This window comes from Trachinotus anak, unplaced genomic scaffold, assembly GCF_046630095.1.
Source record: "Trachinotus anak isolate AG129_WGS33_773 ecotype Australia unplaced genomic scaffold, CSIRO_AGI_Tana_v1 ptg000016l, whole genome shotgun sequence".
Classification (NCBI taxonomy): Eukaryota; Metazoa; Chordata; class Actinopteri; order Carangiformes; family Carangidae; genus Trachinotus; species Trachinotus anak.
The window spans coordinates 14,727,593-14,743,927 of NW_027273867.1; the positions used below are offsets into that span (position 1 = coordinate 14,727,593).

The 16,335-nt window shown below is 44.9% G+C and overlaps 1 protein-coding gene across 2 annotated transcripts in view; it reads right to left on the bottom strand.

The window, feature by feature from the left end:
* Positions 1–1,074: 1,074 nt before the first annotated feature.
* jarid2b (jumonji and AT-rich interaction domain containing 2b) overlaps positions 1,075–16,335 on the bottom strand; it is a 102,977-nt gene continuing 87,716 nt past the window's right edge. For both annotated transcript variants that reach the window (XM_071499680.1, XM_071499679.1), the window contains 12 exons: positions 10,086–11,544; positions 8,527–9,113; positions 6,021–6,113; positions 5,733–5,851; positions 5,505–5,575; positions 5,202–5,316; positions 4,939–5,044; positions 4,615–4,797; positions 2,877–3,007; positions 2,364–2,550; positions 1,841–1,948; positions 1,075–1,612 (listed from right to left, as the gene is read on the bottom strand). In XM_071499680.1, coding sequence (XP_071355781.1) covers positions 1,382–1,612; positions 1,841–1,948; positions 2,364–2,550; positions 2,877–3,007; positions 4,615–4,797; positions 4,939–5,044; positions 5,202–5,316; positions 5,505–5,575; positions 5,733–5,851; positions 6,021–6,113; positions 8,527–9,113; positions 10,086–11,544 — 3,390 coding nt within the window. In that variant the 3' untranslated portion in view covers positions 1,075–1,381. The remainder of the gene's footprint in view (positions 1,613–1,840; positions 1,949–2,363; positions 2,551–2,876; positions 3,008–4,614; positions 4,798–4,938; positions 5,045–5,201; positions 5,317–5,504; positions 5,576–5,732; positions 5,852–6,020; positions 6,114–8,526; positions 9,114–10,085; positions 11,545–16,335) is intronic.

The following is a 16,335-nucleotide window of genomic DNA, read 5'->3' on the forward strand; positions in this document are numbered from 1 at the left end:
CTACTTGAGATAACACATCAGATCAACAGAAGTAAAAAAAAAAACAAAACACAAAATAATAATAATAATATAATATAATAATTAATGTTTACTGGTACAGATGAAACAAGAGGACTGGAAGAATGGAATGTTAACACGATTGCACATCTAGAACCAGAAAAGCCTGAAAGCTTTTCTGCCCTGTGGGGCGGGGGTGCGTGAGCTAGCTGTTAGCCGACAGCAGGCGCTAACCCCCAGATTTTTAAATTTTGTGTTGTTATACAGTAATTATAACCAACAGCACCAATAAAGTGGATCTCCTCGCTAAGTATCAGGCACAGTTTTCACTTGCTAGCGAAGGAGGGATCCCTCCATACTACCAGGAAGTGAGGTGAGCGGTGACCTTTCACAGGTCAAGCAGCTGTAGCTCTGCCCCCTCTCACATCCACCAACGAACAGAAACATCCACAATGACAAAATAAAATAAAGTACACAGAAGACTTCTCGCAAAAAAACCTAGAAAAAACAAAGCTAAAATTCAAAATAGAACTTGAAAAAACATAGCCAACCAACAATAAACCAACATCATCTGTCTTTCAAGTTTTTACCTCGCGTCGCCAACCCCCCCTTTTAGAAAAAAAAAAAAACAATGCAGGAGCTGCATCAAGAACATCTAAAATCAATAAAAAAGGACTCTTCTTCCTTAAACCAAGGACAGAGAGAAACTTTGGGTAACTACTTGATATCATTTTCATTTCAGAAAACCAGGGAGGAAAAAAAAAAGGCCGCCTTTTCATTCGTCCCATGTTCACAGTTGAGTGACGTGTGATGAGAAGGGCTGGGGTTCAGTCTCCGGGGTGAGAGGAGGGCAGGAAAGAGTGATGCAAGAAAAGGGTAACAAATGTAACCCATTCCAGTAAAGGGAAGGTGGAGGTAAAAGGGAGAACAGGGCCCATCAAGTCTTCTTGTGAACGTTACACTTAATGCTTGTAATGTTGCTGAGGACGACTTCAGGAGGGGCGGGGCGGGGGAATCTAAAATCATCCAGAATAAAAACAAATTCTTCTTTCACACTAGTGCAAAAAAGACAACTTGTTTTTCTTTTTTTTCTCTTTTTCTTTTTTTTTTTTATAAAAACAAGCCTGTCATACTAAGGGGGGAGGTGAATATTTTTTGGAGGGGGGACTGAGGTCAGGTGAGGGGATTTTCAAAGCTTTTCAAAGCTCGATCTTAAATATTGGGTGGTGGTGGTGGAGGATTGATCGTGATCCTGCTTAATGTAAAAAAAAAAAAAAAAACCAACAACAAAAAAAAACAAAACAAGGGAGCTGAGGAGGGCGTAGGGAGTGGTGGGGCGGGACGTGGGCACATCGCACAGGGTGGCCATGTCAAGTTGTCCCCCTCAGGATACAGCCGCAGCCTTAGGCATGTGGCTGGAGGACAGGCGTGGCAGGGACACCTCAACAGTGTCGCGCTTTCGGGGGCCCCGCTTGGCCGGTGATGCTTTGGCGGGGCTTATGCCGAGGCAGGGTTCCCCCCCTCCTCCACTGACGACGACTCCCCCACCACCGCCACTGCTGTTCTTTAACATGGCTCGGCCACACACCTGGTTCACCAGACTATTGATTTGCTCCTGCGCGAGAAAAGGCACAGACAAAAACACATTAGAAATGAAACCAGTTCAACAATGGACATTCTGTTTTTATAAATCACCATCTTATGAATTACAGCACTGACACAGCAAAGTACAGTACATGACCACCGTCACATGGTGAATCATCTACTTCCTGGAGCAGTGTAAACCTGGCTGATGTCTCCCCCATCTGGACAGAGTGAGAACTGAACCACAGCAGCAGCTCACCTCATCGTATCGGTACATCATCTTAAGGCCTCTGCAGGACTTGTGCTTCTCCACATAGCGCAGGGCACACTCCAGACAGAAAACCACGTTGTCAGTCTCCAGAACCACCTGCACAGACAGAAACCGAGACAGGGACATTTAACTTTGTCTTCCACTCCTCCTGTATTATGCCGCTATTATGGCTTTTAATTTTTGTGACCACTGTTGTAAAAAGTCGGTTTGGACAAACTTTGATTTAGATACTTTTGAAATACTGAGCCGTAAAAAGCACAAGAACATGTGCCAATGTGCAAATAAACAGGAATTCTGTTATGTAGAGCGGGTGGTAGTTAGTATGTACAGTATATAAGCTGTATGTTACTGCAGAGCATAATACAAAATAAAGCCTACAAACAAAATTTGGGAAGATTTCATGAATGAAAAAAATACAGCAATGTGTCCAAATTGTCACTATAGCCTTTTAGAGAATTAGTCCTCATCTGCTAGCCGTAGAGTGTTTAAATCCTGAGCTCTTCGGTCTCACCATGGACAGGTAGCAGAGATGCTGACAGATCTGGCAGCGTCTCTCTGAGGACTCCAGTGCCAGCCATTTCCCGCGGGGCTTCTTGCGTCCCTCGCCGGGCCCTAGGCTTCCGTCATGCGTGCCGTAGCGAGCAGAGGAGAGCAAACCTGCCTTATAAAGTTCCTGCCGTTGGCGCATCTCTATGTTCCTGTTGGACAAAAAAAAAAAAAAGATGCTCATTAGACCCAGAAAACCTTTGCTGCCATGTGTAAAATGGCAATCCAACTGTATCATGATACATTAAGTTGGATGTTCTTTTTATTGCTCTGGGGAGAAACAGAGAGTGAGACTTCCTCTGATAAATAAGAGCAGTATTTGCAGAGAATAAAATAAGACACAAAAAAGGAATAAAATACATTTGAACAGTTTTTCACTTGCAGATTATACGGTTTAGGATAGTAATAGTATTGTATATCATATATGTATATAATATGCAAGTGTGTATGTGTGTATGTGTGCACTGCCGCATCCTACCTGAGGTCTTTGAGTAGGGCGGAGATGGTGGTGAGGAGAAGGCCATTGTCCCTCTTTGACTCAGCCGTGGCGATCTGGTACAGTAGCTTCTCCATGGAGAAGGGTTTGGCTATACGGCGACATTTCAGGTCCTGCACACAAAATCAGAACAGGTTACGTATTAACACTAATTCTCTTTTTTTTTATTTAATTTTATTTTTTTTATGCATTTCAATGTACTGGTTTTTAAGTCTAAAAATCATTCATTGATTCATTGTTTTATGCACATCTAAATACACATATTTCACTAAATGAAGGCTGATAATATCCTTCAGTGTGTTTGCAGTGTAACCACGGGCTGTACACGCAAATCAATCAACTAGAATTACACCTCGCAGTTGTATGCCTCCGCCAGCCAGTCAAGTTGCAGTTTACATCCATGTCTGTCCAGACTTAGAATATATGTAGTAAAGAAAAGGTATTTAAATGTATTTTTGATTTGTGGTATAGGGATATATAAATAAAACTGATTTGTGCAACATGACTGGACTTTGTTAAGCTTTGTCCTTCTTGCTCTGTCTACTGTATTATTGTGAAATTTCATTTAGAGAAACAAAAACCAGTCAAACTCCTCTTATGTGTTCACATGCCTTTCCAATAAAGCAGATTCTGATAGAACACAAGGTTGTAGCCGCGACAGCAGATGATGCTTTAAATATGAATGATGCTGCAAAGAAGCTACAAATTTTAAACTGTGGCTGCTCCACACACATTTTCACCCCAGCAGCACAGAAGATCTACTGCAGTCACCAGTTTCAAGGGGGGCACCCAAGATTAGTAGCACCAGTTCAGTATTTAACCAAACGTGAAATATGGTCACAACCTCCCCAGCCTCCTGTGTTACAGCGTGGAATAATACATTATGATGTCACAGTGATGTTGACCTTTAACCTTTGGGATATAAAATCATCACTTCATCATTTTATCCTATTAGACATTTGTGTGGTGTTCTGTGAGGTCACACTTGACCTTTCACCTTTGACCACCAAAATCTAATCATTCCATCCTCCTTTGTGCCAAATTTGAAGAAATTCCCTCGAGGTGTCCCTGAGATATTTCATTCACACGAATGCACCGGATGGATGGAAATGTTGAAAAAGGTTCAGGCATTGCACCACGCTTACATGCACTGCATGAATGCCATATTACCCTTGAGAGTAATCTTTGCTGTGGCTTTGGATATGATTCTAGTGCTGAAGGTATATGTTCTTCCATCACCATAATGCCCATGATGGCAGTAAGGAACATTTTCTTCTCCTCTATTACAGCTATAATGAGGTCCAATGGTCCAAAGGCTTGCTCATGATCACAAAAGAAAAAAATCTAAATACACCTCCCGGAGAGACTTACAGCTGCAATTACTCCTCACCGTTCAACACGCTGGCTGATTAGAAAATCAAGCTCTAGGTTCTAAGTTCATTTATCCATTTCAGTTTCAATCAACTCCACATAAATCAGAGCTTTAACTGCCTGTTTCCACACGGGGCCAGTGTTGTGAGGAATTATAAAGCATGTTTAGATGTAAAATCTGTAATGTTCATTCCAAAGAAACCCGAGACATTTTGAGTTTACATATCATATTTATGGAAAATATTTTCATACCTTATTGCACATTTTATTTTCCTCATATACATATGTTCCTTTATTACTTTATCACAGCGCTTTGTACTGCTCTGCCCACCCTGATTCATATGCTGACCTTTGCAGCCTGGTAACCCAGGTTCATCCAGTGCGGTGTGGCAAAGTGCACCGTCTCTGACACGCTGTAGCCACAGCACACTTTAGAGACAAAGGCACCAGGGAAGCAGACCACAAACTGGCCGCTCTGCTGGACCGTACGGTAAACCTTGATACCTTCACGGCACAGCACCTCTGGAGAGATCTGGAAGACCGAGAAGGGAAAAGATGGTCACAACTTTAATTTGAGATCAATACATGACAAACAAAAGATGAATAGGGGATAGCAAAATATTAGAATTTACATACATGCAGAAAAAAAACAAAACAAAAAAAAGACACTCACCATGATGTTCTTCTCCAACATTTCTAGTCCTGGAGTGCCATTGGCCTGAAGCAGTGTATGGACCACCTTGTCCAGCTTAGCCTTCTCCTCAGCAGGGACAGAATACCTGTGGCAGGAAGACACACAAACAAAGACATGAAAGACTTGATTTTTCCAACTGGCTCTCTGTGCTAATTTTATGCGTTTTAAAATTTACATGAGAATTTGGGGCAGGTTTTTCCGTGTGATTTTGCACACACAATACCAGTTATGCTACTACTTACCAAATGCAATCAGCACCAGTGTGTAAGTAATCAATATATGGAAGGCGATTTTGGTCTCGAGACCAGCATGAGGTAGAAAAGACCATGCCAATGTTTAGCCAGGGAATGGTCACCCCTGGGGAAACAGTTGGGTTTACAGAGAGAGAAACAAGAGCACAGGTTACTATCAACTGTTGCTTACACAGAATGGGGAGATGCAGCTAAAATGTTATTTATGTACTATTACGTTGCAGTTACATGTGTCTTTCTTAGAGATTACTTTTGAACAGCTACAGCTTTTATGCTGCAGAGTCATATACACACCAGGCACAGCACCCAGATGCCTCAGAATGGATCCAGAGTTATTGGGGAGGACAGTGAGGTTCCATCCATGTCTGAGGTAAAGAGAAGAGAAACGGTCGTTTGTACATTATCTAACAAGGGTAAAAAAAAAAAAAAAAAAAAAAACCACCAGTGACTTGTCAACAGCTGAAGACAGCAGGCAGAATATTCTGTCCAAACTTGAGCGAGTGCTCTCTGTGGGCTACTTACTTTGAAAATGGCTCTGACTTTCCTGTGGGGAAACCACTGCCATGTGTACTGGTGTCCACCTTCCCACAATGCACTGCCACGTGGCTGTCTCTCTGTTCCACAATCCTCCAATACTCTTGCTGCAGGGGAAAAAAAAGGACATAGGAAAGCTGATCAGCAGAAGAATGCATGAAACAGGGTACAGGTTTCAGGTGATCTTTCATCTGACAACTGAGACATAAATCTTAAGCCGTTGCACTATAAATCGCTTTTGTCTGTGCGGTTTAATAAAGATGTTAGCACGCTCACCTCAACCTCAGCAGCCCCTGGTTCCTTGTTAAAGCACATGGTCATGGTGTTCCGGGCTATCCTGAAGAAGTTAGTCAAAGACACCGATTTCCCCTGCAACAAAGAGACATTAAACATCATGAGTCACGGCACCATTAAAGGAGTCTGAGGGGGAACAAAACTCTACATATTTATGGTCTTCAGTCATGGAAAAACAGCTACAGGGAATATGAACCGAGAGTGTGAAGAAGAAGATTTGCAAAGAAAATATTAATCAATGACCTGCAACTTTCTCACCGCGTTTGTATTAGGTGAAAAGTAAGAGGGAAAGCTTCGTGATCAAAAGAATGTGTGTACATGCACAGAAATGTATCAACTGTACATCTGTATTTGTGTTTCTCTATAAGCCTCCTCCTCTGTGCATCCTTTAAGTCCCAGATACATTTCCCCTCGACTTGACCCTCTCTCCCGTGGACACTCCTGCTACAGAGAAGCTTTGAAGGTGGCCATAAATCTGCCGGCTCCAGACCTGGGGATGTGTGGACCCTGCTGAAAGATGACCTTGCGAATTCTTCATCCTCACAGTGACAGTTTGTCTTTTTCTGTTCTTTTTTTCCCTCTTCTTCGGTGAGCAGATGTTTAAAAAAAAAAATGTCATTGTATTCTTATTATTACAATAGCTACAGAGTTGTAAAATAATACAGTTAAATAACACAGCATAGCAGTGACCTAGTAAGCACTGACAAGCCGTTCTTTGAGCCAGCCAGTAGCAGCACTTATCCAAGCCTTTCCTGGTGTAATTAGAGATAATTATATCCTTGACGTGCACTTTGTTCTCTTGATAGAAAAGGTGAAATCTAACCTCCTCTTGGGGGCCACTCTTGATGAAAAATGCATACAAGTCAGACTTGTAGAGAAGAGTGATGGGTCATATTTAGACAAGCCTGTCCTGTCAGCATGGTGACAGCCATTCACATGTCACTATGCTGAATAGTGCCTCTATAACTCAGACGTCTGTGGACTGTACTGGCTCAAGTCTGTTGACAATATCTCAGTTCCTCAGAGGGAGGTCAGACACAGGGATTTAGTTACTAAAGGAATATGGAGGGAAAAAAAACCCCCAAATGGGATCCAGATTCACAACGGGTGGAGTATTGTTCAGTGTGAGTAAATGTGAGAGCGAAAGCCAACACAGAAACAAAGTTATCTCAATGACTGAAGTCATTACTGTTACCTCATCAGGATGCTGTGACACATACATGCACGCAAAGCGTTACATGGTGTGCATTGTTGTGCAACAGCACTGGAATTCTCATATTGTGCTGTATGTGTTTGCACATGTGCATATCTAAAAGTACACAAAGAACTGATAGCCTTTGCATACATGTATGCCTGTGGCTGGGGGGAGAGGGGCTTAGCGAAGGGTTTGGCAAGAGGACAGTGTATGAGGGGAGTGGGTTTGGAGAGACAGAGGGTTGTGCGAGTGGACTGCAGGTTTGGGGAAATGGCAACGAGCAAGGGCATGGGCTTAAGGAGAGAAGCCATGGGGAGAGGGTGGAGAGAGTTGGAAAAGGCGGGGTTTGAAGTGGGCGGGACAGGGGTGAGGGGAAGGGCTGATTTGGGGGGGCTGCCTTCTCTCTGACCTAGATTTCAGCCAGCCAGAATCAACACAGCTGCTAGCAGGCTGGGGAGGTGGGGAGGCATCTAATGTGTGTGAGCGCATGCGCGCACACACACACACACACACCCACACACACTCAAAAGCGAAACTATTGACCACCTTACTACACAAACAGCGGCACAGAAATATTCCACAAAACCACAAGATGTGCAAGGTACAAAAGCTGCTGTCCCTCACTCCCACACTAAGAAACAGGTCTTTGCAGCACAGCTACAGAACACTGCTGCATGTAACCAGGCTTTTAAAAAAAACAGACATTATGACAGTTAACAGCAAGATAATGTTACCAAGGGAACTGAATAATAAACTGAATAATAGTGTGGCGTAGCAATTTATAGCAGAGCTTAGCTCCTTTTAAAGATACGGTGCATATTTTGTCACCAGTGAACTGGCACAGTGTTATCAAAACACTCAAGTTTTAGTGGCGATAATTTGAAAGGTGTGGAGTGTTTACACCTCATGTGTGACATTAGTCTTGATTCAGATAGTAGAGAGATGTCAGGCAGTAATGAGGCCTTTGAAAACTGCTCAGACACTGTCAACAAGCCAGAGAAGGTCAGATATTAGCCACAAACAAATGTGGGGATTTGTGATTCTATTTAGGCTGTGCCATTAATAACCTGTTACACTGAAGGACTAAAACAAACCTGATTCTGTAATGAATAACTGACCCAGAAACAGTAATCAATAAGAGTTAACAATAAAAAGCACTCAGTGACTCAGGATCATGAAACCTCTAAGAAAGAAAAGAACAGAAAAAGGAAAAGAATAACATAAAAGATAGACTTACATGCCTTTTGTCTGTATGCTTCAAATGTGTGGAATAAACCGCATCTTCATCCTCACCTTGTAAATACATTTGTGCTGGTCACTGAGAACACCCCTGTCCTCCTCCTCCTCCTGCTGCTGCTGCTGCTGCTGCTGCTGCTGCTGCTGCTGCTGCTGCTCTTCTCCATGCTGCCTGTCCTCTTTGCCTTGTTTTTCCTGAGCGAAGAGCCGGCGCCGGCCCGCTTTGACCTGAGCCTCCAGCTCCTTCAGATGGTGATACACTCCATTGGTGCGCTGGTGCCCCGTTCCCCCTCCCACTATCCCACCTACTAGCCCATTCTTGGGCTCATAGCGTGGCAGGACCAGAGCACTAGGTGTTGAGGAGTCCAAGAGACCCTCCAGAGGGCCCCGGCGCAACTCCAGGTTCTTCTTCTCCTGCAGCACCTCGGCCAGCAATCGGAGGCGTTCCTCGGCGCTAAGCGAGTCATAGGAGAGGATGTACTGGAGGTAAGCCTCCTGCAGCTTGGCCAGCCGGTCCTGCGCCGACTTAGGGATGCGCAGAAGGTCAGCCAGCTTGGTCCACTTCTTCAGGTCCATCACCTGCTGCATGCCGCCCATGTCATTGATGAGCTGGAAAAAACGTGACAGGTCCACTTCACAGCCACCTGCGCACAGCAGAAGGACAAAGAGAAGGTTAATTCAGAGAATGAGTCCATAGAGACGTCGCCTATGGACACATGTCTAAAAAAAATTAAATCAAGACTGCCATCTTGGAGCATCTGCTCCTCTGGCTAAATATGCCATTTCCTCTAACCCATTTCATTTCATTTGAAATGGCCAGTTGAGCTATCAACTTTCAAAATGATCTGCAACATCACAGCACTAAAACAGAGACACAAATTACTGTTAATGCAGAACTGATCTGCTTAGCACAGTAAAGGAAGTCATTTGGAGCCAGGGCATCCTGGCTGGCTGAAGCCACCGGCTGCCAGCTCTCTCTGGCTAACAGCCACACAACCGTACTCACACTGGGCTAAACTGTACACAGCTGTATGCAAACTCTACAAACACATGGACAACACCAACCAGTGTAAAACTAGTAGAACTCAGTGACAGAGTATCTGCATTCATAGGCTGCATACTTTAAAAAACTCACACACGTACATACAGTGTCTGGAGCGGCGGCTGTTTAAACATTCATAAAATGCTGAAGTCATTGTGAGAAATGGAAGGTAACAAGGCAATCTGGAGGAAATATTGTTTTTGCGGCCTGTCAGGCCCCTCACCGCCTTGTTCCACATTGTTATTGTCATCTATAAACAGGAAGATAAAATCAGGCAGAGAGCCACTGAAGCTTTCAGAGAACCACTCATACCAATGGAAATAGCAATATTTTTCATGCTTGCTTACTGGCTGATTTTGTCACGACTTTATTGAACTGGGGTAGATTGACAAAACAGTTAAAAAGTGCAGGATACTGAGAAGGTCGTTGCGCATTATCTGCTTCTGATGTGTGTAAAAAGGACTGAGAGTCTGGGTTTAATTCACTCCTCTGTGGCTCCTTTGTTTGTTTTTTGAGTTGTGTTGTCGCAAGTGACTTGTGTTCATTCCTTTATATCTTTGTGTGTCTCACTTACCAATGACAGGTGGCTCATCCATGGTAATGCCCTGAGATTTGAGGTGCTTGCGGATGCAGGCCAGCCGCTGCACATTGGGGCCCCAGCGCCGGCCCAGCATGTGGACCCTCTGCACCTGTGTAACAAAACGCATCTCCTCGTTCAGCTTACACTCTGGCCGCCAGTCTGGAGGCGGGACTACACGGCACATGCCAGCCGCCTCGGCCTGTTCCCTCACCGCGTCCAAGTACACCAGGGGGTCCTGGAACTCCCGCGGCGCTGGCCGGAAGACAGGGACTTCACCCAGCGCTGCCCAGCCCTCTGGCCTACTCCGCTGGCGCTCCCACTCCTTCTCCTGCTCACGTTCCTTCTGGCGCGTCATCTCTTTCTCACGCTCCCACTCCTTGTCACGCTCAGCAGGCCGCGGTGCTGCTGGTTTGAGCTGTCCGGGGCTGTTGGTGGAAGTAAGCAGGGAGGAGGTGGTGGAGGAGGAGGACACAGAGGTTTGTTGGGGATCTGAGGTAGTGCTGGCCCGACTGGGGTTCTGTGGGTGATTCTGGCCCGATGAGGGGGAGGAAGAGGAGGAGTTCCGACCATGAGACCTGCTCTGCTGCTGCTGTGCTTGTCGTATCAACATCAGCTTGCCAGCCGATGCCCGCTTGGGTCGCTGGTTCACCGGCTCCATATTGGCTGCTGGTGTAGAAGGAGTTGGGGTTTGTTGAGGAGGGGGAGTAGGAGGTGGGGTAACAGGTGGAGTTTGTTTGGGAGACAAAGGTGTTTCTGATTCATGTCCATTAGAAACTGGAGTGGTAGGGGTGGTGGTTTGCGTGGCAGCTTTCTCTTGATTGGCCACCTTCTTGCTGCTGCTGCGTGTCTCCAGAGGAGTCGGCTGAAGCTTGGCCTTCTTCGCCTCAGTGCCAGTGGTTTTGGCTTTCTGCTCAACAACCCCCGTCCCCACTGAGTTGAGCACCACCTCCAGACGCCGCTTGGAGTTACGCAGTCCCTCTCGACCTGGACACTCTCCCTGGCCCTGCTGGCACTGTCTCTGCGCGTCCTCCTTGGCCAGGGTGTTGTGCCGCTGCCCATTTAGCCTCCCATTGAGGCGGGCACCGGCAGCCACAATGTGCAGCCCATTGGATAGTAGCACCTGTTTGCGGGTTTTTGCATTGCTGTGGTGGGCTGGTGCCGCTGCTTTTCCTGAGTTGGCCAGCCCATTGCTGGCTGCTGGCTGGCTGTGCTGATTGTGATTGTTCGCTGACGATGGTGCCGAGGCGGCGCTGTTGTGTTTGTTGCTGCTGCTGAGTTTGGTTTTCTTGCCCAGTTCTTTCTGTTTGGCTTTGGTGTAAGTGACGTGGCCCTTGGACACGGTGGCTGTGTACTTCTTCACAGTTTTGGACGGCAGTCGGAAGTCGCGGCTCTTTTTGGCACCACCGACAGCTTGTGCCGAGCCCGCCCGCGTCAGCCCGTTCACTTTAGAGACCTGTGGTTAACAGACAGGGTGGGAAAGAGATGGGACGCATTAGATGAATAGAATGAATCACTTTTTGTCACAATGCTCTGGATCAGTCATGTCTATTACGGAAGCAGGAATCTTTGCTGGAAAGGAAATGGGACCATATGCTAACAAATCTTAAATTTTTGAATGAATCCTGACTGATCAGATATCAGCTGTACTCTATATTAGGTTACATACCTGTGAATGTAAAAAAAAAAAAATACTATTGTACAATACAAATAATATAATAAAAATGTACCACAAGAAGATACATGCAGCAGTATAGGCACACACACATTCCACTATGGAGAGGCCAAACATTCAGCTGCTGGCTCTGCAGTAAAACATTTGGCCAAAGCTATTTGTGGAAACTTACACTATTCATTAGAGAACCAATCAAGTGTCTAGATCACTATACTTTCAAATGCAGTTCACTTCTGTAAACTGCAGCTCAAACTACTGTCAAAACCACATCCTGAGATAAACAACAGTTTAGACTGTGTAGAAAGAAAGAGGAGATGGTAGACATGAGAGGGAAAGCAGGGACGGCTCCATGGTTTCTGCTAGCAGATGGCTGGACAGTATGAGGTAGGAGGTGGGGTCGCTGGGATGGAAAATCCCATTCGAGCACAAAAACACCAGCCTTTTTATTTGCTATGGGTTTTTTTAAATGCTATAATTCAATTTTTGTGCTATGAATAAAGGTTCAGCTTGTGTGTTTATGTGTGTGCATGAGAGGGAGATAGAGGCAGGGAGCAGGCGAGTGTGTATGTGTGTGTGCATGTGTGTGTAGTCTTTGAGGCCCCCAGCTGTAGATCAGAGCTTTGGTACAGTGGTGTCTGGTTCCATGGCCGGCTAGCCAGCTACAGCTGTGGGAAGAAACATGGCCACCCTCTCCCTCAGCGGACAGAGCTTTACAGCCGCTTCAGTGCATTTTAAAAACCACTGTGTTCCTGTCAGTCTTTCCCTTTGTGTTGGTCTTGCTTTCTGGCTTTTTCTGATGTACTCTCTCTCTCTTTTCTCACCATCACTTCATTTCTTGCATCATCATCTTATACTTTGCCTGTATACAAGAATAACTATTTCTATTTCTATTTCTATTTCTCTCTCTCTCTCTCTCTCTCTCTCTCTCTCTCTCTCTCTCTCTCTCTCTCTCTCTCTCTCTCTCTCTCTCTCTCTCTCTCTCTCTCTCTCTCTCTCTCTCTCTCTATCTCAATGTTTTCATGGCCCACTTTCAGTGCTGCCAGGGGTTTCTCACTCACTCCCTCTCTCTCCTTCTCCCCCTTGCTTTTGATTAGTGAGCATGCCGTGTGAGAGATGGCCCGACAGAGTGTTAGCAGCTCTTGTAAAGTTAAAAATCAGTATTTAGTTGCCAATATCTGAACAGGCTGAGCTGGAGGTCGTGTTTCTGTAGAAACATGGGTTTCTTTTTTTACTTTTGTGTTTGGTTGCATTTTATTTTGAAAAGATGTTCAAACAAAAGCAAATTTGATTGTTTCTTTGCCTTCCTTGTTAGATTTGTGAATCATCCAGGCAAAGTAGGGACTTACAGTATTTGAAACCCATCCTAGAGCCCTGATTGTGATTAGAAAACATACAAATCTGCATCTAACATGTGTCGCTGCCGTCTATCTACAGTATCTGTGACTCTCTGTACAAAACAGCTGGAAATGAATCACAGACGAAAGAAATGAGGGAGGGATGGAGTTATTAATCACAGTCGGGGCGCCACAGGAGGGAGGTGACAGCCGGCCCATTGACAGGTTTGCCTTTGAAGGGCTCTCGTGTCACACTTGTGTGTATGTGTGTGTGTGTCTGTGTGTACGTGTGTGTGTGTGTGCATGCACATGTATTGCATTGTGTTCGTCTCAGGTGGCAGGGGGCCAGCACAAAGACCAGGCCATTAAAAGATAAGGGGGGACTGAAATCTAACCCTGCCTCCGTCAATCACTCCCCCCAATACACAGAAACACACACACGTCCTCGCAATATAAAAACAAAGGGTGACACATTTGCACATTTGCAAAAAGAGAGAACAGAGGAAAAGGGAGAGAGGACTGCAAGAGAGAATGCGGCAACAATATGAGTGGATAAAGGAAAGTATTTGGTGTCACACATAAATGTGTTTCACTAGTCAGAAACAAGCTGCACCGTCACAGTGATTTCTATCCATTTGAGAATTAACTATCAGTCTGACACACAATCTCACAACTGACTTATTTCTCATTGTTTCATTTACCAAATCAATACAAAGTCCAGTGTGTGTGTTTATTTAGTGTTCCACTGATGCTGAAAGAGTAACTAACTGCTAAAGCAGCAGTTGTCCAGACAGCTGCTATATTTATCCAGCCACAGTTTGCTGACAAAGCGTCGAGTCCAAGGGACACACTGTCATGACCACTTCCTGCCACAGGAGGGCTCAGAGGACCGGCTGTCTGTAGGGGGGCTCGGCAAGTCTCCCTCACCACTTTCCTCCCTTTAATTATTTGGTCTGGTGGAAAAGGAGGATGGCAAAAGAGTGATGACGAGAGGAGTAAAAAAGAGACAGAATAGAGAAGCAGGTGAAGAGGTGCTAGTTGAGGAAGGGAGAGAGAGAGAGAGAGAGGCAGAGAGAGACAGAGAGAGACAGAGAAAGAAAGAAAGAAAGAAAGAAAGAAAGAAAGAAAGAAAGAAAGAAAGAAAGAAAGAAAGAGAAAAAAGCAAGCAAGTCACAGGATATGGCAGTTCACTGCTGCTAACAGCCACTGGCAGAGAGAATTCGAGCAAAAATGAAAAGGACGATGAACAGAACAAGAAAGACAATGAAGCCAAAGGGAAAAAATAGAACACACACACACACACACACATACACACACACAGCCGGTCGGAGACTATTCTGGAGTGGATTTCGGTCGCACGTGAGCTGGGAAAGGGGAGGGAGAGGGAGGTGGGTCTAGATGACATCATGTGTTGCTATAGCCCAGCTGAGGCCTGGCAGGAAGATTTTTAACAGACAACATCTGCAGGAGCCGGCCCTGAGAAGAAGAGGGAGGCGGAGTGGGGGGGTGGGGGGTGGGGGTTGCGCACACAGAGAGAAGGCCAGCCAGAGGATAGAGGAAGAAGACACGAGAAAGTTTAACCCTTGAAAAGCCCTGCTGACTGACAAAAGACACAAGACACAGAAAAAAAGACTGCACATGTGGCATTATTCTGTTTACTGCATTGTTACGATGATGACTGAATAAAACTGAATAAGACTTTTCCAAAGCTAAAGTCACACAGGGTCTTTGTTAGGATGTATTAGAGGTTCTACCAATGGTTCTGACAAGCACCTGTGTAAAAGTGTGACCACACATCAGGACAACAAAGATACCACCTGGGGGCTCCCTGTGATTGGTCAGCTTGGGTTACTCTGTGTTTTCTTCCAGATGTTTCTGATGCTGGCAGAGATTATCGACAGCGAAGACAACATGCGAGTTTAAAAAAAAAAAGATCTAGCAAAAGCCTCCTCTTCACCATGACTGCCTGTCACCAGGAGCATGAAATATTATAACCACCATAAATTTGGGTAAATAATGAACGCATCCCTTAGCTTGATAGCGCCAACACATCCATCATGTGTTACTGTGGTGTGATGACAATCAGTGGGTTAAATCCTATGCTGAACTATAATTCAATTCCTATGCCACACTCATTTACAGTGCGACTGGCGGAACACCTCGACCACAAGACATAAATCCGGCTTAAGCCCCGTTTCCCCTCTGCTGTCTTATTAGGGGCGCGATACGATGCAGCCCTGGGCAGGTTGACTTTTAAGCAGCTACAGAAAGGTCACTATAGCCTGGCACTAATAAAACACAATGCAAAAAAAAATAAAAAAAAACCTTTATATGAACTTACAGGAGGAGATCTACATACAATAGCAAAAAATAATTTCATTCTTCTTCTTTCGTTTGTCATGTGTTGTAATTTTGTACACAAGGGAGGTTAATTGAGGATGTCTGAGGACAAACAACTAAACAAGAAAGTGCAGAGTCCCTTTCAAATGATGCCGAGTCGGCTAAATGGTTCGACCCTGCACACTCCACCTGCGCTTGCTGCTGCGTGCAGCTGCTTTGCTGACATCCCCACTTTTGTTATTTAATTAAAATGTCTAGAAACATATTGTTTTATAAAAAGGTCCTGTTACAGCGCATGTATTTTGTTGATACAAGCCACTATTAAATTAGGGAGAACTGAATCACGGTGAATTGAATTATGATAATGCCTTTACCCTTCGGTTTTACACACAGAACTCGGAGTTCGTTTTACGGCTACATAATCACTTAACCTTTTATATGGCTTAGGCTGTATTTTCACAGTTGGTCGTGTGTAAAAGTGTGTGTGTATGTGTGTGTGCGCACGTCTTGAACACACATGGTTAACACACATACTGTTCATGCTAATTGGAGGGAGAGCAAGAGAAAAAAAAAAAAGCACTAATCCTTCCAAATGATTGGAGCCATGTTGTCAAGGGCAAGATCCGTCGGTTTGACACAGGAACAGAGAGAGCGACAGAGAGAGAGGAGCATGAAGAGAAAATGAATGAGGCCGAGAGCTAGTGATATAAAAGGGAGAAAAAAGGTGGAATGAGAGTGCAGGAGGAAAAACAAAATACACAGTATGAGAGGAGTCAAAAGAATCACACAGGGTGCCAACAGTGAATTGAAAAAGAAGGAGAGAGAGTGGAGAGGACGAGCCGCAGAACAAAGACAGGCGAGTGAGCAAGGCTGAAGTTTGTCTTGGCAGGCAGTCGCT